Source organism: Zeugodacus cucurbitae, chromosome 3 (genome assembly GCF_028554725.1).
Source record: "Zeugodacus cucurbitae isolate PBARC_wt_2022May chromosome 3, idZeuCucr1.2, whole genome shotgun sequence".
NCBI classification, from domain to species: Eukaryota; Metazoa; Arthropoda; class Insecta; order Diptera; family Tephritidae; genus Zeugodacus; species Zeugodacus cucurbitae.
The window spans coordinates 43555872-43581227 of record NC_071668.1 but is presented as its reverse complement, the minus strand read 5'-3'; the positions used below and the strand labels follow the sequence as shown (position 1 = coordinate 43581227).

Below are 25356 nucleotides of genomic sequence, written 5' to 3'. Positions count from 1 at the left end.
GAATTGTGAGGCAATATTCAAATGTTTTTGATTGTAAAATGTTGCGCATTGATGGCCTTTAAAGATGTTATGAATTTCATCCAAAAATAATTTATAGTTTTTTTTTTTCATTAATTATTAACCACATTCGCACGGGACATGTCGCACGGAACATTTTTTTCCATCATAATATTTATGTTGATTTTGTTTTATAATACGGAATTATTTAACAACAAGTCCAATAAAATGGCTTAAAAAAGTAGTAAATGTATTTATTTATTTATTTTAACTAATATCCAACGAGAAACACAACAAAAATTCTATAGTATGAAATGAAAATGGTATTATGAAAGTGAAATACACTTTTTTCAGAAAATGGTGTCTTCGGGTATAAAAATATTTGGATTTCGTTATCTGCCAGACTTTCCTTTTGATAACTGCTCCCACTCCATCGACGGCTCCTTGCAAAAGAATTCTATTCTAATGAAGAGTATTTTAATTATTTTATAAAATCAACCAGGGTTGATAATATAAATTTGTTTTTAAACTGAGAGCAGTTACCTTAAAAAAAATAAATATTTTAGAAAAGCAACTAAAGGATTTCTTAATTTTAGTTAAGAGATTTATTAAGAAAATAATATTTCATGCGTTAACTTGTCACTTTTATAAGCAAACGATTTTCCCTTACAACCTTGTTAAAATGAGCACTCTTATTTTGATTTGGAAGCCTATAATTTTCGCCAAAATCTATTTGAATGGCTATTTTAGTGGAATTTAAAGTGCGGTTTTTGCTCATATGTAAATAATTAATGTAAATGTATCTATTTACATACTTAAGTACATTTTATAAGACAAAAAATAAATTTCAATTTTTAAATTCCACACCTACGATGTCGCACGGGACCAATTTTAAGTAGTTACCAAAACCACAAATCTTCTGATTTTTTATATATTTTTTATACAAGTTTACTGTTTATACTCAAAATTTGGCGAGCTTGCTGCTTTTATTTGCGATGCAGTGGGAATAAGTGTTGTTTTTTGATGTCGCACGGGACATTAAAATCAAGAATGATAGAAGACAAGATTCCGACAGGCGTTTACAGTTAGTTATTTTGAGTTTTGAGTTCCTGTTGAGTGACAAGTTTCACGACCACGAACACGCGAGCAAAACAAAATTGCACGGTGGTACAAAACAATAAAACCAAAACAAAGAGCTGAAGTCAAGGCTTGTGCTTAATTATTATTTAAAATTTTAAGTGAAAAATGTATTAATTTGAAAAAGAAGTCCGCAATGGCGGAATTAAACAACAATAGTACAAAAAAGTCGTCTATAAAGATTTTTTTCTCACTTTTCCAACCAACAACTTTTTGTAACAAAATATTTGGATTTCGTTATCTGCCATACTTTCCTTTTGATAACTGCTCCCACTCCATCGACGGCTCCTTGCAAAAGAATTCTATTCTAATGAAGAGTATTTTAATTATTTTATAAAATCAACCAGGTTTGATAATATAAATTTGTTTTTAAACTGAGAGCAGTTACCTTAAAAAAAATAAATATTTTAGAAAAGCAACTAAAGGATTTCTTAATTTTAGTTAAGAGATTTATTAAGAAAATAATATTTCATGCGTTAACTTGTCACTTTTATAAGCAAACGATTTTCCCTTACAACCTTGTTAAAATGAGCACTCTTATTTTGATTTGGAAGCCTATAATTTTCGCCAAAATCTATTTGAATAGCTATTTTAGTGGAATTTAAAGTGCGGTTTTTGCTCATATGTAAATAATTAATGTAAATGTATCTATTTACATACTTAAGTACATTTTATAAGACAAAAAATAAATTTCAATTTTTAAATTCCACACCTACGATGTCGCACGGAACCAATTTTAAGTAGTTACCAAAACCACAAATCTTCTGATTTTTTATATATTTTTTTATACAAGTTTACTGTTTATATTCAAAATTTGGCGAGCTTGCTGCTTTTATTTGCGATGCAGTGGGAATAAGTGTTGTTTTTTGATGTCGCACGGGACATTAAAATCAAGAATGATAGAAGACAAGATTCCGACAGGCGTTTACAGTTAGTTATTTTAAGTTTTGTGTTCCTGTTGAGTGAAAAGTTTCACGACCACGAACACGCGAGCAAAACAAAATTGCACGGTGGTACAAAACAATAAAACCCAAACAAAGAGCTGAAGTCAAGGCTTGTGCTTAATTATTATTTAAAATTTTAAGTGAAAAATGTATTAATTTGAAAAAGAAGTCCGCAATGGCGGAATTAAACAACAATAGTACAAAAAAGTCGTCTATAAAGATTTTTTTCTCACTTTTCCAACCAACAACTTTTTGTAACAAAACATATAATTTTAATTATAAATATGCATGATTATATTAGATCATTTTATAAATGAGGATTTTAAGAATTACGTTCATTTTGATATTTTATCTGCACATTATTCAATTTGGTTCACTATGTTTCACATTTCCGTTTTCCATTTGACAATTCTTCTGTTGCCTATTCCCATTCGTTTGTCGTGAACGCTCAGCCTGTCGTAATCTTGTCTTCTATCATTCTTGATTAAAATATAGGATAATAAGAGAGCAAAAACTTACAGTTATTTGCAATCGCATGCTTTCTTATGCATTTTATTTTGCTCTTTGTACCGTTATAAAGGTTTTACACAAAGCAAAAAATTAAACATGATATGTTTCTTTAACAATTTTGACGAAAAAACAAATGCAGTAGAAAAATCGAAATGAGAATAGTAGCTCCTATGCGACTTGGTTTTCTTATATCTCGTAATTGGTTATGAATTAATTCAAAATTAATTAAATATGAATAAATTTTAATATTTTCCTATGAAAATATGAAAATATGCAAAAACTTTGTAATTCTAATAATGTTTAATATTTTGTCTGTGGTGGACCTTCTGGCTGAAATTCCCATATACTGTATGTTTATCCAATTTATTATCATAAAATTAACAAAAATCATAATCTGGTGTTTAATAACATTCTCTAGTAGAAGAAGTTACACGTGTATACGTGAAAAAAGGTTCTGACAAACTCTGTTAAAACTGTCAAACCATCAGCTGTGTTATGTTGACAAAACAATAGTAAACAAAATTACGTATTTATATCAAAATTCCTAAAAATTTGATTTTTAAATTATTCAAGCTCGAAATGGGGGAGATTTTAGTTACTGGGGCTACGGTAAAGAACTTGTCAATCAATCACATAAATCAATTATATAACACATGCATCATTGCATAAGTGCGCGCATCGCCTGCTGTTAACACATAACTTCAACGCTCGATATCTCGTAAATGGAGCGAGATATCAATTTTTTTATATCATAAAAAGTTTTGGGCTAATTAACATAAAAATGAACTGAAATCTTGGCGCCCCAGTAACTAAAATCGTGCCTGGAAATGACTTTGGATGGAAAGGGTATTCATTTTTTCACAGATGGTGACTACAAAATATTTTTTATCGATTTGCTGAAAAGATTGATAAATAAACAATAAATTATAATCGATTAAATATTAATATATCTAAAGTGGTGCGGATTCGTTTTAAATGTGAATGTTTTTGGTTTTTAAATGATAAAGTCGACTAGATATTGGGCATATACCAACATTTTTTGCCATAGGTATAGTCAAAAAGCAATTGTTAATATGAAGTACTTAAATGTAGCTGAAAAGAACGATGCAGCAAAGACAATCGCTGGTCTTTTGTCGAATGGAACCGCAACTAGAGTAAGCTGATTGAAATAAAACATTCATACAAAAGTAGATAATGTTATTATTCTCAGCGGGAAGGTTATTCCGTTTATAACAAAATCTATGATTTCGAATCGGAAGTAAGTGGACGAAAGAGTAAAATGGTAATGACCTCTGTGTCTGGACATCTATTGCAATTGGAATTTGTTGGAGCATATCGTAGATGGAATGAAGTGAACCCTCAAACATTGTTTACAGCACCAATAAATAAGACATGCCATGAAAATTATCGACCAATTCAAAGAACATTAGAAAGAGAAGTACGTGGCTGTAATGGACTCATAATATGGACGGATTGTGATAGGGAAGGAGAAAATATAGGATATGAAATAATAGACGTATGTCGCAAAGTGAAACCAAGCATCAAAGTATACAGAGCGATTTTCTCCGAGATCACTAGAGCTTCCGTTCGCCGCGCTCTTCAAGAATTAAAAGAACCTAATAAGAAGCTAAGCGACGCTGTTGATGTAAGAACGGAGCTTGATCTCCGAACAGGGGCAGCCATAACAAGATTTCAGACTATGAGATTGCAGCGTTTATTTCCTGAAAAAATTGCTGATAAGCTAATATCTTATGGAAGTTGTCAGATACCTACTTTAGGATTTGTCGCAGAGCGATATAAAGAAATTGAAGCATTTGTTTCAGAACCATTTTGGAAATTAAGAGGTAAATACAGTAATAGCAGTATTTTTATAAACGAGTTCAACCGAACTGTAAGTTTTATATGATGACTAGCAGACCACTCCGGCTTCGCACGGGCTTAAAAAAACATTTCAAAAGTTATAAGTTTTTACACACTTATCACACTCTCCCATACATATCTATGTACTTTGCCGTTTCTTTCGTGGGTTCATTTTAAAAAAGTACAATGAAATTTTATTTTATTTGCTTTATTTGCAATGAGCTAAAACTTGATTACGACCTCTAGTCTGTTACGTCCGTTGACTTTCTTTGATTATGAAGACGTTGGGAACGCTCAGAGTTCGACGCCCTAGTGCGAGCTTGTATATTTCTAATATTTTGTTCTTCAAGCCGCTGCACACGCTCCCTACTCGACTCTCAAGCACGTACTTGGAAGGTTTTGAAATTTTGTTCATCAAGCACCTACGAGCACTCATTAATCGACTCTCTGGCACGCGATTGCGATGCGAAGAGAATGACTTGCTAGACGATTTTCAGTTTCAGATTAAGATTCTCCATCACGGAGTCTTTGATACCCTCATCTGGGAGCTATTTCCAGAAAGTTGAGATTCTAGCAATAAATATAGCCTATGCTACTCGGAGTGAATGTAGCTTTCCAATGGTAAAAGAATTTTTGAAATCGGCACAGTAGTTTTAGAGTTTATTCAATACAAACATACATACAAATCTTTCCTCTTTATAATAGTATGTAATATAACAGTATAGATAGATGGTCATATTTATTTATATATGTATGTATAATAAATTTTTTACTTCTGTTTACAAATGGTTACATTTTGAATAATAACTTTAATTGAGAATAATGTAATTAAAAATAACGAAATAAAATGTTTTTCTTTCATAGTTTTACATACAATTGAGGACCTCACAGTGGAATTCCTTTGGGCACGTAATAGATTGTTTGATAAAGCTGCTTGTGAAGATTACCTGTTACTTTGTTTAGCTGATCCGAAAGCGAAAGTTGAAGATGTAACAACTAAAACCAAACATAAATGGAGACCGACTCCATTGGATACAGTAGAGATGGAAAAATTGAGTTCGCGTAAACTTAAAATTTCAGCTAAAGAAACAATGACTATAGCGGAAAAACTATATACCAAAGGTATAATTAGTTATCCTCGCACTGAAACCAATCAATTTTCGAAGGAAATAGATTTGGGGTATGTAACAAAATATTATTGCACTTTCGTCTATAAGTATATATTTTATAGTTCTTTGGTAGAACAGTTCGCTGCTCACCATGACTGGGGAACATTTGCGCAACGCGTTAAGGAGTGGGGGGCGAATCCACGTAATGGTAACAAAAGTGATCAGGCTCATCCACCCATTCATCCTACAAAACTTGTTACAGGTTAGATTACATGTATATGCATTTTAATATGTTGAATATACTTACCACACTCATTTCACAAAGATTTTGATATTTTATTTTATTTATATTATTCTTTACTTATTTATTTTTTAACAATTACATAAGAAATTGATTGTTAAAAGATGTTTAAAGATTAGAGACTTAGATGGCTCAACTCTATTCATAAATCTAATAACCATATACATATCTTTTATGCACCACGGGGATTATTTAATGAAAAATGTCGTTTCTTCTTGAAAGAGAATACTAAGCTTTAAGGTTAAATGCTTAAATGATTTCAAACGAGATTACGATTTATTGGAAGACTTTAGTAGTTTTATATTTCATTAATATCTGTTACGTTACTACCTCTCTTAAATTGTATCAATATTATATTTTATTTCTGTTCATAATCTTACTATATATTGATAGAATTGTGTTAAATTTTTGTTTGAAAAATGTTTCTTTAACTTGTTTCCAGACCTACACGGTAATGATGCACGTCTATACGAATTAATATGTCGACATTTTCTCGCTTGTGTCAGTAAGGATGCGGTTGGTTCGGAAACTGTGGTCAATATTAACATTGCTGGAGAAAAGTTTACGGCGACAGGTCTCTGCATTCATGAACGAAACTATTTGGACATTTATATTTATGAGAAATGGAATGCAAAACAAATACACAAATACGAACAAGGTAATTAATTTACTTTTATGGTTTGAGAGCTAGATTAATTTCACAACCTTCAAAACAGGACAAATATTTGAGCCCACTGAAATATCTATGCAAGAAGGAGCCACCACTGCCCCTCCACTTTTGACAGAGGCTGATTTGATTGCTTTAATGGAAAAACACGGCATTGGAACCGATGCGACTCATGCTGAACATATAAATACAATCAAAGAAAGAGGTACTCCGATTAAAAAAATTATAGTTTAACATTTTATTTTTTTTTAACAAATATTAACGCATACTACATATTAGGATACATTGGTGTGGTAGATAAAGGATGTCTTGTGCCAGGTTTAATAGGAATGGGTTTGTATGAAGGATATGATGCCATGGATTTAACATTAGCTAAACCAAAGTTAAGGGCCGAGTTTGAGTCAGACTTAAAAGATATCTGCTCCGGCAAAAAGAACCCTAAAGCGGTCTTAAATGATCAAATTAAAAAGTATCTGGAAGCGTACAAACAAATAACAGAAAAAGTGACTGCCATGGACAATAAAATTGCTTTGCGGTAATTTTATACACAGTATACAGTCTTACCAATATTTCATTAACTAGTTTTCATTGTATTTCATTAAAGAATAAATGAAAATCCTAGAGCAAATGGTAATGCCGGAGATGACATCGTGCAAAATCAAAACATGACCAATAATTCCATGAGAGAATTGTTTCAATGTCCGAAATGTTCAGTTGCTCCGTTAGCTTTGCGACAGAAAAAAAATAACCAGGGACATTATATTGGCTGTATGAACTTTCCTGATTGTAAGAATGCTATTTGGTTATCTGAAGAATTCTTGGAGCCCAGTGTTCTATCAGAAACTTGTCAGAGTTGTGGTCCGAATGTAAAACTGATCAAATTTAAACTTAATTCATTATACTACAAAAATATGTTCAATACCTCTACTGGTTGGTATACAACGTGTTTGCGTTGCGACCAACAACTCCGTGATATGTTCAATATTAATCTGGATCAAGTTAAGAGAACTGGTGGCATCGTCGGAAATACTGGTGAGACTACAAAAACTGCGAATGTAGTTCCATTGGTCGCTCCTAGATATATCAATACCACCAGAAGATCAGATGGTTCAGTAAATATTCCGAAAAAGCGAAGTATGAAAAGGTCAAAAACAGAATCTGAAACTAAACAAGATTCAAACAAAAAAAAAGTAGAAACTCAAACTACACATCAAAACATTCGTTCGTTTTTTACATCCGGTAAATATATGAAGTAATATGTTTTTGTGCGTCGTATCATTTCCTTATTTTATGTTTCAGCTGTAAATAATGAACAACAACAAGTAAGTCTTGAACGACATGATAATCCAGCAGTTAGTGATGTTGTTTTAGATGAGTTTTTTAACAGTGATGACGATTTCAATGAAATTATATCTCAAGTTGATATACAAAATGAACATATCCGAAGCGAAAATGTGGGTGATGAACCGGCTATCATCAGTGATGGCTTGTTAACAAATAATGTGACTTCTGTTTCAACAGAAAGCTCTGCGACTACAACCCACTGTGTAGAAAATCTTGATTTTAATTTTGACGACAGTTTTTCTGATTTACAAGATTTTGTATGGGGAACTGCCGAGCATAAGAGAATATCGGTTATAAACCAGAATTCCTCAGATACTGGCCATAATCAAATTAAAAATCGAACATCGAGCGACAACAGGATACAATCAATAGAAACTGACGAATATAACTGGGGTAGTAAATCACAACGTACTATTCTATCCACCATAAGTATTCAATGCTCAGGATGCCATCAGCAAGCTAAACAGTATGTTAATAAAACCAAATAAAAAAATATACGTATTGAAAAACAATAAATTACTTTACAAACTGTACTTACTTTTTACTCAAACTACAACTAAATGTAAATTTCTTTTAATATTTTTTTTTATACATTTGATAAATAACTATATTTTTGATTTTATTTTAGATGTAATGTTAAAAAAGATGGTCCGAATAAGGGCAAGTTCTTTTATGTATGTGCCCAAACCAAACCATGCAATTTCTTTCAATGGGCTGACGACGTTTCAACACCCAAACCAACCGCTCAGTCGTATGAAAACCAAACGGTGCCTCATGCAGATACTTTAATTCCGAAATCTCCTTTGCAAACCGAGATTATTAAATGCAAATGTGGAATAGCTGCTAGCTCGTAAGAATCCTATTATAACATCCAATATTAAATTAGAATAATTGTTTGTTAAATGTGCCTAGCCAAGCAAATGGTGTTGATTTTTAAATTAAAAGTGGATGAATCTGACGGAATTGTGTCATGTGGAAAATAATCGTGGTTGTAGCATGAGGAGATGCATAAGTAACCCTGAAAATTTTGGTAGCTAACTTCGAAAAACAGAGAAGTCACCTTTTTAATTATGGCCCAATCTCCGGACAAAATTTATATGATCCAATACCCAGAAATTAAAAAAATGCATGAAAACGCTCCAACAAGCAAAATGCTATATTCTATTATAAAATAACCTTTAAATACTCATATATCTTATTATAACTTATTTCATCGCTAGATTAATCGTTCGAAAAGAGGGTCCCAACAAATCTCGGCCATTTTATACATGCTCAAAGCGAGATGCTTCGTGTGGTTTTTTCAAATGGAAAGACGAAGAGTCAAATCTAGGTATGTATACTCCTTTACCCAACTCTTCTTCCCAAAATTACGCAGTCATTAAAACGGTACTCAAATTTCTGGTTTTCTTATGGTTACATTGAAAGTTAGAATCAGTAAACTTGTTAAGGTTTTTTTGTAGCTTTATAAGAACTTAAATTTTTGTTCAAACAAAAGCGCCGAAAAAGTGAGCAATGTTTGACCTAGTTTTTTTAAGGAGTACACATTAGCATGATAAATGAATGAGTGCAACAGGTGAACTTCTCTCCATGGTATATAATCACTAAGTAGTGTGGCAATCAGTATTTTTAAATAGCAAAGCTTATTAAATTAAAAATATTAATTACGTTGTACTCTTTTGTAGTGCAGTCCGATTAATAGAATGCGAAGTAATTCCGTTTTTTTAAAACGTTATTTGTGCAACTATTTACTATAGAGAATTGTGATAAATAACCAATAATGTAAAATTTCTTTTGCAACTCTATAAAAACTCTTCATTGATAGTAAATTTTAATTATTTCCGTGATTACATAATTTTTTACAAACAAAATGAAAAATGTTGGTTAATTGAATGCGTATGTACTCCAAATTGTATTATCTTTTTTAAAGGTAATTTGTGGATTTGTTAAACACTTACTATGAATATTTAAAATTATATTGTTATATTAAAATATGGAACTTCCATAACTCGAACTTTTGAATTGACAATAGCGTTTAGAAATCAAATTTCATACAAATTTCCTTCCATAACTCAAACTTCCTTAACTCGAAGTCAAATTTCATATAAATTTCCTTCTATAAAGCGAACTTTTCGACCAGGGCGTAATACAAAATTTAAAATTGTACTATCGAGGCAAAATTTTAAAGGAGCCTCTCTATATCATAAGGAGGCGAACAAAAAATATGATATTCCACTTAGGGATTGCATAAATCATATAACAAAGGCATGGGATACAGATGTCAAAAGCATAACAAAAGTAAACTACAACATTCAAAATTACAGAATTTATGTTTTAAGTTTATACACAAAACTTTATGCGAAGTAAATAAATAAAACTGTGTAAAAATCTATATTTTAAAACTTAATGAAAAATTGTACGTTTTAATGAAAATTCTATAACTCGAAGTCTCTCTAATTCGAAGTTTTTTTGTGGATTATGGTGATTCGAGTTAGAGAAGTTCCACTGCATTTTAATATTGTCGCAATTTGAAGTATAAAGTTTCAACTGATATATTTTATTTCTAAATTTTTCTTTTCAGGCGCTGCATCCAGCAGCAGTCATGTTGGTCAGAGTTCCGGTAACAGACAATTGCCTTCGAAAGGTATCATTATTTGATTTATTTATTTAATCTTTGCTCTTAAGAAATATGTTTAATTTTAGATTCTTCCAAAAAACGAAAATGCGGCATGTGCCGTCAAGAGGGTCATACGCGCTCGAAGTGTCCTCGAGAATCTGAATTTCAAAATTAAGTTGTTTATATATATAGTATATTCGTAAATGCGTATGTATTTATGGAATTGTTGTTGAAATCCGTAGATATTTTTGTTACTTTTTTTATAAAATACATTCGTATTAAAGAACACTGTTTTTTACAAAACAAATGGTGTGATTACAGTATCAGAAGAATTCGCATATTTAAAAACGGTGCTTAATCTATTTAGGGATTATAATCTGATTGAAACCATATTTAACAGACCTTGTAGAAATCAACTGCGAGAGATTTATGATAACGATTCTAAGAGTTTTTAAGGCCTATTTAACAAAACTCTCTGAATCTCTTGTTTACGTCGCTTTCTTACTAATAATAATGAGATATGACGTATGCTTGTATTAGTTTCCATGAAAATACATAAATTTATTAAGTAGCCATAACTAAAACCGTCAATTGGTCTCTTTCTTAAAATTGTCTGAAGAAACCTAAACGTAACAAGTAAGGAAGGGCTATGTTCGGGTGTAACCGAACATTTTATACTCTCGCAATTTATTTATTTAACTTTATTTGTATTATATAATTTGACCCACATATTCGTCATACATATTGTACGAGATTTGGATATCGTATAGGGTATAATCCCCATTTAAGTTTGCAAACGCTATGCCTATGGACAAATATCGCCTGATTGTAGCGTTATTTCTTCTCCCTTTTGTTATTTGCATTCAGCTATTGACATATATGCATACGTATGTACGTACATATGTTAGCGACACTGACTGCAGCCTATTGTACATATGCACACCGCTAGCATGAGTATGCTCTACTCCCGAAAACATAATTAGTCTACATACATATTTACATGTTAAGTATAAGCTCATCTATTCGCACCTACGTACATAAAGTGCATTACCTATTGATGCGCAGTTATTATTATTGCATTTTTTGTACATAAGCCTACTTGACAAGCAGGCATATAGTTGCCGCTCCTTGCGGACTTAATTCAGTGCTAAAAATAAAGTCGTGACGACAGGTCACATTGAAACGCAGTTCCTCTTGTTTTGTTCAATTCTTATACATTTTTTGGTGCCTCCTGTGAGGACTGCGACCACCTGTTTTGAGTGTTAGTGTATGATGGCCTCTTTGAATTTACGTGCATCGGCACACCATTCAATTGTGCGCCTTGGAAAGGAAATCCAGAATGCAGATTTCGATCCGGATTCCGTCAGCAAGGCGAAGGAAGACTAAATTGCTTCTCACGACGAGTTATTTGCTACAACTGAATCGTTGTACACCACATTGTGCGTCACGTTGCAACGCCGCTTAAACCCCCAGACTGCCGTCCAGGTTGCATCACCGACAGCTAATCACGTGGCAGATATGCGGCTGGATCCGGTAACAATTCCACGATTTGACGGAAGGCCAACGAGTTGGTTGGCATTTAAGGACCTATTCGAACCGATGGTTCACAATCGAACTGATCTGGATCCTGCATATAAATTGGGTAAGCTACGCCAGTGTGTCGATCAAGAAAGTGTTCCGATGATTGGAGGATTATATACCGGTGGCTACCACGAGGTGTGGTCCGAGCTAAAGCGCCGTTATGATAATCCGCGCCTACTGTCAGAAACACATGTGCAGAGCTTTCTTGATCTAGCGAACAACCCAGCAGAATCATCGAATACGCTGCGATCGATTGTGGATTGTGTGCGCAATTCATTTCGTGCACTTGCTGTTATGGACATTCCAGTGCACCACTGGGATGCGATAGTAGTTCCTGTACTTTTGCCGAAGCTACCAACAACGACACGGAATGAATGGGGAATGAGCCTTACAACTGTGAGCATACCGAAATTGGAGGATTTGCTGTTATTCCTCGAACGACGTGCCAACAATATTACCGTTGCCCCACATACCGTTATCACACAACCGTTGTATAGGCGTTCCGCTTCTCGTACAGTTAAGGCGCACGTGGGCGCAACGAATAGTACTCAATTCACAAGCGCATCCGCTGCCAACATTGGTTGCCCTCAGTGCTCAGGTAATCATGGTTTAATAAGGTGTCTTCAGTTTCGGAACATGCACGTCCCTGAACGCTGGGACCGTGTAAGGCGCTTAGCAATTGTCTACGTTCAGGACATACCGTTCATCAGTGTACTTCGGGTGTGTGTTCGTTTTGCCAGCAAGGGCATAACACGCTACTCTGTCGACGTACAGGTACGAAACCTGTAGAGAATATAGCGGATACGAGTGTATCCCGACCATCAGCAGCTTCGGTAACAACGCCAGGCTCTACATCAACATTAAGCTCAGGTGCTGCGGCGAAACACACTTCTACTGGACCGCAAGTGTATTCCCGCCAGCAATGACATATCGATGAGGTCCAGTCATTAGTTGCGCAAGATGACCGGACCACTTTGCTTGCGACGGCTAAGGTGCTTCTTTCGGATTGCCATGGAAGGCCTTATGAATGTCGTGCATTATGTGACATCGGATCTCAGGTGAGCTTCCTCAGTGAATCCATGTTTAAAATTCTGAACCTTCGTAGAACACCGGGGCAGATCCGAGTAGAAGGTATAGGCGCCAATGCAGCCGCCTACACAAAGGGCTCTACAACTGTGCGATTAAGATCCCTCAACGACGAGACATTCTCGATGCAATTTGAAGTCTACATCCTACCAACGATTACGACTATGACACCAGTATGAAAGGTCGACTCATCCGCCTGGGATCACCTTTCTGGACTCCAGCTTGCCGATCCAACATTTGGCACTCCTGCCAAAATTGATCTTCTTATTGGCGCAGATATTTGGCCCGCTTTAATTGCCGATGGGATTGCTGCGGGACCCCATGACGAACCGTGCGCGCTCTGCACCCGCCTCGGTTGGGTTGTGTTTGGTCCCGCGATGGTCAACACACCAAATCATTTGACGCACACTCTAACCCTTAGTAAATGTATTGGCGATCAGCAACTGGACAAACTACTGCAAAGGTTCTGGCAGGTTGAGGACACTGGTCCTGTCGACGAACTCTCGGTAGATCCTTGTGAACGGATTTTCATCTTCTTCCGAATGCTCCAGTGTTAGGAGATTCTTATCAAGCAGCGCGCCGTCAGTTTTTCCACCTTGAGCGAAAATTAGCTGGCGACCCTGAACTTAGGAACAAATACATCATGTTTATGCAAGAGTACATAGCACTCGGTCACATGAGTCCAGTGAAGGACGATTGCATCGACCCGACTCAATGCTATTACATACCCCATCACGCGGTGACAGGTAATTTTCGTGTGGTATTCAACGCGTCCTGCAAAACCACAAGTGGAGTGTCATTGAACGACACTCAGTTTTCGGGACCACAGCTTCAGGACAATTTGATTGAAATTCTTCATCGGTTTCGACGCTATCGTATAGCTATAACAGCCGATGTCAAGAAAATGTTTCGACAGGTTGAGATCAATCCCTTGCATCGTAAATGGCAACGCATCTTGTGGCGGGAATCTCCAGTCGAACCACTACGTAGCTTTGAGTTGGCTACAGTAACGTATGGAATGACAAGCAGTCCATACAATGCGATTCGCTCCTTACGTCAATGTGCTGTAGATAACTACAACATTGTGGAGGACGAAAACCGTGCTTCTACAGCAAGAAAGAGTATCCTGGATGGATTTTACGTCGACGACTATTTGGAAAGTTTCGACTCTCTGGTGGAAGCTGTTAGTTGTGCTCATGATGTCGACGCAATCCTTCGACAAGGTCAGTTCATTCTTGGCAAATGGAATTCGAACTGCGCCAAGGCACTTGATGCAATCACCGATCCAGAGAAATCAGGAAGCGATATTGAATTATACGATTCCAACGCAACTGTGTTAGGCCTACACTGGAATCCGTTGAGCGACGAGCTCTTTTTTAAGGTGAGCATTGCAGACTCACATACACTACCAACAAAGCGTAGTATTTTAAGTGATGTTGCAAGGCTGTATGACCCAATTGGTATACTAGCGCCAGTGGTAGTTCTGGCCAAAATGTTTATTCAAACCCTATGGAGGAAGGATCTTAACTGGGACACTCCACTACCTGCAGAATTACAAGACCAGTGGCTCGAATTTCGAAATGGTCTTCGTGAACTAGCGCGCGTCCGTGTACCGCGTTGGTTAAGCATGTCTCCTCATGCATTTTGTACATTTCATGGATTTTGTGACGCTAGCTCTAAGGCGTATGCTGCGGTTATCTATGTGAATAGTGTCACACAAGGAAGTAATTCTAACATGGCACTTGTTACTGCAAAAACCAAGGTGGCACCTGTGAAAGAGATTACTATACCACGCTTGGAACTTTGTGCTGCCCACCTACTGGTAATCACTCTATGTCATGTGCAAAAGGCGCTCCGTTTAAACAACGTCCCTTACACACTCTGGAGTGATTCAACTATAGTTTTGCATTGGATTCGTAAACAACCGTCAGTTTTGAAACAGTTCGTTGGTAATCGCGTTGCATACATCCAGGCCCACACCAAGGTAGAATGTTGGCGACACATTCGCTCCGAGTACAATCCGGCCGATTGTGCGAGTCGAGGAATTACGCCTACAGGCCTTCTGCATCATCCGCTATGGTGGACAGGTCCACCTTGTCATTATATATGCTTCCAAGAGGATTCAGTTGTGCCCGAACTAACGGAGGAGCAACTCCAGGCACAGACTCTGGAATGCCAACCTTTTCGTACTCTTGTAACCATTCGGCAGAATCATCATGAATTGCTTACGACTTCTGCGTATGGTCAGAGAATTCCCCTCGTTGAGAAGTTCAGCATACTTAGTCGTGTCCTCAATACAACAGCGCGACTAAGACGTTTTCTTCCGTGCTACAAGGGTCAGAGGTCGAATATTGTGACAGCAGAAGAGTAAAAACGATATACAACGTGTTTGCGTTGCGACCAACAACTCCGTGATATGTTCAATATTAATCTGGATCAAGTTAAGAGAACTGGACGATGCCACCGTCGGAAATACTGGTGAGACTACAAAAACTGCGAATGTAGTTCCATTGGTCGCTCCTAGATATATCAATACCACCAGAAGATCAGATGGTTCAGTAAATATTCCGAAAAAGCGAAGTATGAAAAGGTCAAAAACAGAATCTGAAACTAAACAAGATTCAAACAAAAAAAAAGTAGAAACTCAAACTACACATCAAAACATTCGTTCGTTTTTTACATCCGGTAAATATATGAAGTAATATGTTTTTGTGCGTCGTATCATTTCCTTATTTTATGTTTCAGCTGTAAATAATGAACAACAACAAGTAAGTCTTGAACGACATGATAATACAGCAGTTAGTGATGTTGTTTTAGATGAGTTTTTTAACAGTGATGACGATTTCAATGAAATTATATCTCAAGTTGATATACAAAATGAACATATCCGAAGCGAAAATGTGGGTGATGAACCGGCTATCATCAGTGATGGCTTGTTAACAAATAATGTGACTTCTGTTTCAACAGAAAGCTCGCGACTACAACCCACTGTGTAGAAAATCTTGATTTTAATTTTGACGACAGTTTTTCTGATTTACAAGATTTTGTATGGGGAACTGCCGAGCATAAGAGAAGATCGGTTATAAACCAGAATTCCTCAGATACTGGCCATAATCAAATTAAAAATCGAACATCGAGCGACAACAGGATACAATCAATAGAAACTGACGAATATAACTGGGGTAGTAAATCACAACGTACTATTCTATCCACCATAAGTATTCAATGCTCAGGATGCCATCAGCAAGCTAAACAGTATGTTAATAAAACCAAATAAAAAAATATACGTATTGAAAAACAATAAATTACTTTACAAACTGTACTTACTTTTTACTCAAACTACAACTAAATGTAAATTTCTTTTAATATTTTTTTTTTATACATTTGATAAATAACTATATTTTTGATTTTATTTTAGATGTAATGTTAAAAAAGATGGTCCGAATAAGGGCAAGTTCTTTTATGTATGTGCCCAAACCAAACCATGCAATTTCTTTCAATGGGCTGACGACGTTTCAACACCCAAACCAACCGCTCAGTCGTATGAAAACCAAACGGTGCCTCATGCAGATACTTTAATTCCGAAATCTCCTTTGCAAACCGAGATTATTAAATGCAAATGTGGAATAGCTGCTAGCTCGTAAGTATCCTATTATAACATCCAATATTAAATTAGAATAATTGTTTGTTAAATGTGCCTAGCCAAGCAAATGGTGTTGATTTTTACATTAAAAGTGGATGAATCTGACGGAATTGTGTCATGTGGAAAATAATCGTGGTTGTAGCATGAGGAGATGCATAAGTAACCCTGAAAATTTTGGTAGCTAACTTCGAAAAACAGAGAAGTCACCTTTTTAATTATGGCCCAATCTCCGGACAAAATTTATATGATCCAATACCCAGAAATTAAAAAAATGCACGAAAACGCTCCAACAAGCAAAATGCTATATTCTATTATAAAATAACCTTTAAATACTCATATATCTTATTATAACTTATTTCATCGCTAGATTAATCGTTCGAAAAGAGGGTCCCAACAAATCTCGGCCATTTTATACATGCTCAAAGCGAGATGCTTCGTGTGGTTTTTTCAAATGGAAAGACGAAGAGTCAAATCCAGGTACATATGTATACTCCTTTACCCAACTCTTCTTCCCAAAATTACGCAGTCATTAAAACGGTACTCAAATTTCTGGTTTTCTTATGGTTACATTGAAAGTTAGAATCAGTAAACTTGTTAAGGTTTTTTTGTAGCTTTATAAGAACTTAAATTTTTGTTCAAACAAAAGCGCCGAAAAAGTGAGCAATGTTTGACCTAGTTTTTTTAAGGAGTACACATTAGCATGATAAATGAATGAGTGCAACAGGTGAACTTCTCTCCATGGTATATAATCACTAAGTAGTGTGGCAATCAGTATTTTTAAATAGCAAAGCTTATTAAATTAAAAATATTAATTACGTTGTACTCTTTTGTAGTGCAGTCCGATTAATAGAATGCGAAGTAATTCCGTTTTTTTAAAACGTTATTTGTGCAACTATTTACTATAGAGAATTGTGATAAATAACCAATAATGTAAAATTTCTTTTGCAACTCTATAAAAACTCTTCATTGATAGTAAATTTTAATTATTTCCGTGATTACATAATTTTTTACAAACAAAATGAAAAATGTTGGTTAATTGAATGCGTATGTACTCCAAATTGTATTATCTTTTTTAAAGGTAATTTGAGGATTTGTTAAACACTTACTATGAATATTTAAAATTATATTGTTATATTAAAATATGGAACTTCCATAACTCGAACTTTTGAATTGACAATAGCGTTTAGAAATCAAATTTCATACAAATTTCCTTCCATAACTCAAACTTCCTTAACTCGAAGTCAAATTTCATATAAATTTCCTTCTATAAAGCGAACTTTTCGACCAGGGCGTAATACAAAATTTAAAATTGTACTATCGAGGCAAAATTTTAAAGGAGCCTCTCTATATCATAAGGAGGCGAACAAAAAATATGATATTCCACTTAGGGATTGCATAAATCATATAACAAAGGCATGGGATACAGACGACAAAAGCATAACAAAAGTAAACTACAACATTCAAAATTACAGAATTTATGTTTTAAGTTTATACACAAAACTTTATGCGAAGTAAATAAATAAAACTGTGTAAAAATCTATATTTTAAAACTTAATGAAAAATTGTACGTTTTAATGAAAATTCTATAACTCGAAGTCTCTCTAATTCGAAGTTTTTTTGTGGATTATGGTGATTCGAGTTAGAGAAGTTCCACTGCATTTTAATATTGTCGCAATTTGAAGTATAAAGTTTCAACTGATATATTTTATTTCTAAATTTTTCTTTTCAGGCGCTGCATCCAGCAGCAGTCATGTTGGTCAGAGTTCCGGTAACAGACAATTGACTTCGAAAGGTATCATTATTTGATTTATTTATTTAATCTTTGCTCTTAAGAAATATGTTTAATTTTAGATTCTTCCAAAAAACGAAAATGCGGCATGTGCCGTCAAGAGGGTCATACGCGCTCGAAGTGTCCTCGAGAATCTGAATTTCAAAATTAAGTTGTTTATATATATAGTATATTCGTAAATGCGTATGTATTTATGGAATTGTTGTTGAAATCCGTAGATATTTTTGTTACTTTTTTTATAAAATACATTCGTATTAAAGAACACTGTTTTTTTACAAAACAAATGGTGTGATTACAGTATCAGATTAGGGATTATAATCTGATTGAAACCATATTTAACAGACCTTGTAGAAATCAACTGCGAGGGATTTATGATAACGATTCTAAGAGTTTTTAAGGCCTATTTAACAAAACTCTCTGAATCTCTTGTTTACGTCGCTTTCTTACTAATAATAATGAGATATGACGTATGCTTGTATTAGTTTCCATGAAAATACATAAATTTATTAAGTAGCCATAACTAAAACCGTCAATTGGTCTCTTTCTTAAAATTGTCTGAAGAAACCTAAACGTAACAAGTAAGGAAGGGCTATGTTCGGGTGTAACCGAACATTTTATACTCTCGCAATTTATTTATTTAACTTTATTTGTATTATATAATTTGACCCACATATTCGTCATACATATTGTACGAGATTTGGATATCGTATAGGGTATAATCCCCATCTAAGTTTGCAAACGCTATGCCTATGGACAAATATCGCCTGATTGTAGCGTTATTTCTTCTCCCTTTTGTTATTTGCATTCAGCTATTGACATATATGCATACGTATGTACGTACATATGTTAGCGACACTGACTGCAGCCTATTGTACATATGCACACCGCTAGCATGAGTATGCTCTACTCCCGAAAACATAATTAGTCTACATACATATTTACATGTTAAGTATAAGCTCATCTATTCGCACCTACGTACATAAAGTGCATTACCTATTGATGCGCAGTTATTATTATTGCATTTTTTGTACATAAGCCTACTTGACAAGCAGGCATATAGTTGCCGCTCCTTGCGGACTTAATTCAGTGCTAAAAATAAAGTCGTGACGACAGGTCACATTGAAACGCAGTTCCTCTTGTTTTGTTCAATTCTTATACATTTTTTGGTGCCTCCTGTGAGGACTGCGACCACCTGTTTTGAGTGTTAGTGTATGATGGCCTCTTTGAATTTACGTGCATCGGCACACCATTCAATTGTGCGCCTTGGAAAGGAAATCCAAAATGCAGATTTCGATTCCGTCAGCAAGGCGAAGGAAGACTAAATTGCTTCTCACGACGAGTTATTTGCTACAACTGAATCGTTGTACACCACATTGTGCGTCACGTTGCAACGCCGCTTAAACCCCCAGACTGCCGTCCAGGTTGCATCACCGACAGCTAATCACGTGGCAGATATGCGGCTGGATCCGGTAACAATTCCACGATTTGACGGAAGGCCAACGAGTTGGTTGGCATTTAAGGACCTATTCGAACCGATGGTTCACAATCGAACTGATCTGGATCCTGCATATAAATTGGGTAAGCTACGCCAGTGTGTCGATCAAGAAAGTGTTCCGATGATTGGAGGATTATATACCGATGGCTACCACGAGGTGTGGTCCGAGCTAAAGCGCCGTTATGATAATCCGCGCCTACTGTCAGAAACACATGTGCAGAGCTTTCTTGATCTAGCGAACAACCCAGCAGAATCATCGAATACGCTGCGATCGATTGTGGATTGTGTGCGCAATTCATTTCGTGCACTTGCTGTTATGGACATTCCAGTGCACCACTGGGATGCGATAGTAGTTCCTGTACTTTTGCCGAAGCTACCAACAACGACACGGAATGAATGGGGAATGAGCCTTACAACTGTGAGCATACCGAAATTGGAGGATTTGCTGTTATTCCTCGAACGACGTGCCAACAATATTACCGTTGCCCCACATACCGTTATCACACAACCGTTGTATAGGCGTTCCGCTTCTCGTACAGTTAAGGCGCACGTGGGCGCAACGAATAGTACTCAATTCACAAGCGCATCCGCTGCCAACATTGGTTGCCCTCAGTGCTCAGGTAATCATAGTTTAATAAGGTGTCTTCAGTTTCGGAACATGCACGTCCCTGAACGCTGGGACCGTGTAAGGCGCTTAGCAATTGTCTACGTTCAGGACATACCGTTCATCAGTGTACTTCGGGTGTGTGTTCGTTTTGCCAGCAAGGGCATAACACGCTACTCTGTCGACGTACAGGTACGAAACCTGTAGAGAATATAGCGGATACGAGTGTATCCCGACCATCAGCAGCTTCGGTAACAACGCCAGGCTCTACATCAACATTAAGCTCAGGTGCTGCGGCGAAACACACTTCTACTGGACCGCAAGTGTATTCCCGCCAGCAATGACATATCGATGAGGTCCAGTCATTAGTTGCGCAAGATGACCGGACCACTTTGCTTGCGACGGCTAAGGTGCTTCTTTCGGATTGCCATGGAAGGCCTTATGAATGCCGTGCATTATGTGACATCGGATCTCAGGTGAGCTTCCTCAGTGAATCCATGTTTAAAATTCTGAACCTTCGTAGAACACCGGGGCAGATCCGAGTAGAAGGTATAGGCGCCAATGCAGCCGCCTACACAAAGGGCTCTACAACTGTGCGATTAAGATCCCTCAACGACGAGGCATTCTCGATGCAATTTGAAGTCTACATCCTACCAACGATTACGACTATGACACCAGTATGAAAGGTCGACTCATCCGCCTGGGATCACCTTTCTGGACTCCAGCTTGCCGATCCAACATTTGGCACTCCTGCCAAAATTGATCTTCTTATTGGCGCAGATATTTGGCCCGCTTTAATTGCCGATGGGATTGCTGCGGGACCCCATGACGAACCGTGCGCGCTCTGCACCCGCCTCGGTTGGGTTGTGTTTGGCCCCGCGATGGTCAACACACCAAATCATTTGACGCACACTCTAACCCTTAGTAAATGTATTGGCGATCAGCAACTGGACAAACTACTGCAAAGGTTCTGGCAGGTTGAGGACACTGGTCCTGTCGACGAACTCTCGGTAGATCCTTGTGAACGGATTTTCATCTTCTTCCGAATGCTCCAGTGTTAGGAGATTCTTATCCAGCAGCGCGCCGTCAGTTTTTCCACCTTGAGCGAAAATTAGCTGGCGACCCTGAACTTAGGAACAAATACATCATGTTTATGCAAGAGTACATAGCACTCGGTCACATGAGTCCAGTGAAGGACGATTGCATCGACCCGACTCAATGCTATTACATACCCCATCACGCGGTGACAGGTAATTTTCGTGTGGTATTCAACGCGTCCTGCAAAACCACAAGTGGAGTGTCATTGAACGACACTCAGTTTTCGGGACCACAGCTTCAGGACAATTTGATTGAAATTCTTCATCGGTTTCGACGCTATCGTATAGCTATAACAGCCGATGTCAAGAAAATGTTTCGACAGGTTGAGATCAATCCCTTGCATCGTAAATGGCAACGCATCTTGTGGCGGGAATCTCCAGTCGAACCACTACGTAGCTTTGAGTTGGCTACAGTAACGTATGGAATGACAAGCAGTCCATACAATGCGATTCGCTCCTTACGTCAATGTGCTGTAGATAACTACAACATTGTGGAGGACGAAAACCGTGCTTCTACAGCAAGAAAGAGTATCCTGGATGGATTTTACGTCGACGACTATTTTGAAAGTTTCGACTCTCTGGTGGAAGCTGTTAGTTGTGCTCATGATGTCGACGCAATCCTTCGACAAGGTCAGTTCATTCTTGGCAAATGGAATTCGAACTGCGCCAAGGCACTTGATGCAATCACCGATCCAGAGAAATCAGGAAGCGATATTGAATTATACGATTCCAACGCCACTGTGTTAGGTCTACACTGGAATCCGTTGAGCGACGAGCTCTTTTTTAAGGTGAGCAATGCAGACTCACATACACTACCAACAAAGCGTAGTATTTTAAGTGATGTTGCAAGGCTGTATGACCCAATTGGTATACTAGCGCCAGTGGTAGTTCTGGCCAAAATGTTTATTCAAACCCTATGGAGGAAGGATCTTAACTGGGACACTCCACTACCTGCAGAATTACAAGACCAGTGGCTCGAATTTCGAAATGGTCTTCGTGAACTAGCGCGCGTCCGTGTACCGCGTTGGTTCAGCATGTCTCCTCATGCATTTTGTACATTTCATGGATTTTGTGACGCTAGCTCTAAGGCGTATGCTGCGGTTATCTATGTGAATAGTGTCACACAAGAAAGTAATTCTAACATGGCACTTGTTACTGCAAAAACCAAGGTGGCACCTGTGAAAGAGATTACTATACCACGCTTGGAACTTTGTGCTGCCCACCTACTGGTAATCACTCTACGTCATGTGCAAAAGGCGCTCCGTTTAAACAACGTCCCTTACACACTCTGGAGTGATTCAACTATAGTTTTGCATTGGATTCGTAAACAACCGTCAGTTTTGAAACAGTTCGTTGGTAATCGCGTTGCATACATCCAGGCCCACACCAAGGTAGAATGTTGGCGACACATTCGCTTCGAGTACAATCCGGCCGATTGTGCGAGTTGAGGAATTACGCCTACAGGCCTTCTGCATCATCCGCTATGGTGGACAGGTCCACCTTGTCATTATATATGCTTCCAAGAGGATTCAGTTGTGCCCGAACTAACGGAGGAGCAACTCCAGACACAGACTCTGGAATGCCAACCTTTTCGTACTCTTGTAACCATTCGGCAGAATCATCATGAATTGCTTACGACTTCTGCGTATGGTCAGAGAATTCCCCTCGTTGAGAAGTTCAGCATACTTAGTCGTGTCCTCAATACAACAGCGCGACTAAGACGTTTTCTTCCGTGCTACAAGGGTCAGAGGTCGAATATTGTGACAGCAGAAGAGTACGAATGGGCTCTGCTTGTAACTGTTAAACAAGCACAAGGTAAGGCATATAGACGAGAAATTAATGTTCTTAAATCAAATTCCAGGCTAGACAGTCGAAATCACCTGTTAGTCCTGAACCCATATGTGGACCCTGAAGACATTTTGCGAGTCGGCGGGCGTCTCCGAAATGCAGAATTATCCAACGAACAACGACATCCGATGATTATTCCCAAGGGATCATTTGCTAACTTATTGATTGCTGATTCCCATAGACGATGTCTTCATGGTAGCATCCAGAAAATGTTACAGTACCTGCGACGACGTTTTTGGATCATTCACGCGCGCTCGCAAGTAAAGGCGTACATATGGAAATGTACCGTGTGTCGGAGACATCAGCGTATTCTCCAGAATCAACAAATGGCTTCGTTACCCCGCGAACGGGTACTTCCTGCTCCAGTTTTTTCAAACAGCGGCCTGGATTATTGTGGACCATTACACCCGCTGCACCACATCATGGTGGTATCTGGGAAGCCGCGGTCCGATCGGCAAAGAAGCATTTACTTCGAATTATGGGCCGGCAGACATTGCGATATCATGAGCTATTTACGCTTCTGACACGGATTGAAGCTTGTCTTAATTCACGACCAATTGTAGCCTTACATGATGACCCCGAAGGAGGACTAGCCGTAACGCCAGGTGATTTTATAATTGGCCGACCAATCAATTGTCGTCCTGAGCCTCCGCTACCAGATACACCCCACAACCGCCTCCATTATTGGCAGCGCTTACAAGGAATGTTCGAGCATTTTTGGAAACGTTGGCAAAATGAGTATCTCAATTCACTTCAGGCTCGTACAAGTGGATGAGGCCTGAACCAAACCTCCAAGTAGGAGATGTCGTACTTATTCGAAACGAGAATTTGCCACCCGCTTGTTGGCGCATGGGTCGTATCACGGACACCCATCCTGGCAACGATGGCCTTGTCCGCGTCATTACGATCGAATACAACGAAGATCAGTTGACGAACGAAGGCATGTACGTCAAACGCCACTGTCAACGTCCAGTACAAAAGGTGGTAAGACTAACCGGATTACATGAAGAAATTCTGAACCGTGAGGGTTCAGCCGGGGAGGATGTTCGAGATTTGGATATCGTATAGGGTATAATCCCCATCTAAGTTTGCAAACGCTATGCCTATGGACAAATATCACCTGATTGTAGCGTTATTTCTTCTCCCTTTTGTTATTTGCATTCAGCTATTGACATATATGCATACGTATGTACGTACATATGTTAGCGACACTGACTGCAGCCTATTGTACATATGCACACCGCTAGCATGAGTATGCTCTACTCCCGAAATCATAATTAGTCTACATACATATTTACATGTTAAGTACAAGCTCATCTATTCGCACCTACGTACATAAAGTGCATTACCTATTGATGCGCAGTTATTATTATTGCATTTTTTGTACATAAGCCTACTTGACAAGCAGGCATATAGTTGCCGCTCCTTGCGGACTTAATTCAGTGCTAAAAATAAAGTCGTGACGACAGGTCACATTGAAACGCAGTTTCTCTTGTTTTGTTCAATTCTGATACACATATTGTATAAAGTCCATTGAAAGTTGGAAACCATAATATTAGGTTAGAAGCACCGAGGTCCTCGTGTTCGACATATGGGGCCTTAAAAACCTATGGTCCGATTTCGGCGATTTTTAGAATGGGGCTGCCACATTATTAACATAGTATTTGTGCAAAGTTTTGCACCGATATCTTCACTAGTACTTACTTTATATATTGTAAAGTAAACGATTC

General features: G+C 37.3%; 4 protein-coding genes across 5 annotated transcripts; all 4 read left to right on the top strand.

Annotated features, from left to right (window-relative positions):
• The first annotated feature begins 3514 nt into the window (after positions 1–3514).
• Positions 3515–10769, top strand: LOC105220087 (DNA topoisomerase 3-alpha). Of its 2 annotated transcripts, XM_054226935.1 has the most exons (13): positions 3515–3742; positions 3799–4432; positions 5313–5628; positions 5680–5819; positions 6301–6516; positions 6575–6730; positions 6805–7060; positions 7130–7764; positions 7825–8335; positions 8498–8719; positions 9090–9199; positions 10448–10510; positions 10570–10769. In XM_054226935.1, the coding sequence occupies exons 1-13, from the start codon at positions 3587–3589 to the stop codon at positions 10656–10658; spliced, it is 3504 nt and encodes a 1167-aa protein (XP_054082910.1). In that variant the 5' UTR covers positions 3515–3586; the 3' UTR covers positions 10659–10769. The 2 variants fall into 2 exon arrangements, with proteins under 2 accessions (XP_054082910.1, XP_054082911.1); XM_054226936.1 differs by lacking the exons at positions 9090–9199; positions 10448–10510; positions 10570–10769 and adding an exon at positions 8782–8885 and having other exon boundaries at positions 3516–3742.
• A 1676-nt stretch (positions 10770–12445) lies between these two features.
• Positions 12446–16123, top strand: LOC128920202 (uncharacterized). The gene is made up of 2 exons (XM_054226938.1): positions 12446–15835; positions 15896–16123. Exon 1 carries the CDS (start codon positions 13794–13796, stop codon positions 15519–15521), a length of 1728 nt encoding a protein of 575 aa, XP_054082913.1. The 5' UTR covers positions 12446–13793; the 3' UTR covers positions 15522–15835; positions 15896–16123.
• Positions 16028–18844, top strand: LOC128920320 (DNA topoisomerase 3-alpha-like). Its single transcript, XM_054227399.1, has 6 exons — positions 16028–16050; positions 16106–16405; positions 16569–16790; positions 17161–17270; positions 18523–18585; positions 18645–18844. Exons 1-6 carry the CDS (start codon positions 16028–16030, stop codon positions 18731–18733), a joined length of 807 nt encoding a protein of 268 aa, XP_054083374.1. The 3' UTR covers positions 18734–18844.
• Positions 18845–21828: 2984 nt separating this feature from the next.
• LOC128920319 (uncharacterized) lies at positions 21829–23226 on the top strand. Its single transcript, XM_054227398.1, has one exon. The coding sequence runs from the start codon at positions 21829–21831 to the stop codon at positions 23224–23226; it is 1398 nt and encodes a 465-aa protein (XP_054083373.1).
• The last annotated feature ends 2130 nt before the right edge of the window (positions 23227–25356 follow it).

Coding starts and splice junctions, on each gene's coding strand:
- LOC105220087 (XM_054226935.1), top strand. CDS start 3,587: ATGATAAAGTCGACTAGATATTGGGCATATACCAACATTTTTTGCCAT. Junction 6,517..6,574: donor AATACACAAATACGAACAAG/GTAATTAATTTA, acceptor CCTTCAAAACAG/GACAAATATTTGAGCCCACT. Junction 8,336..8,497: donor TGCCATCAGCAAGCTAAACA/GTATGTTAATAA, acceptor ATTTTATTTTAG/ATGTAATGTTAAAAAAGATG.
- LOC128920202 (XM_054226938.1), top strand. CDS start 13,794: ATGTTTATGCAAGAGTACATAGCACTCGGTCACATGAGTCCAGTGAAG.
- LOC128920320 (XM_054227399.1), top strand. CDS start 16,028: ATGAACATATCCGAAGCGAAAAT. Junction 16,406..16,568: donor TGCCATCAGCAAGCTAAACA/GTATGTTAATAA, acceptor ATTTTATTTTAG/ATGTAATGTTAAAAAAGATG. Junction 17,271..18,522: donor AGACGAAGAGTCAAATCCAG/GTACATATGTAT, acceptor TTTTCTTTTCAG/GCGCTGCATCCAGCAGCAGT.
- LOC128920319 (XM_054227398.1), top strand. CDS start 21,829: ATGTTTATGCAAGAGTACATAGCACTCGGTCACATGAGTCCAGTGAAG.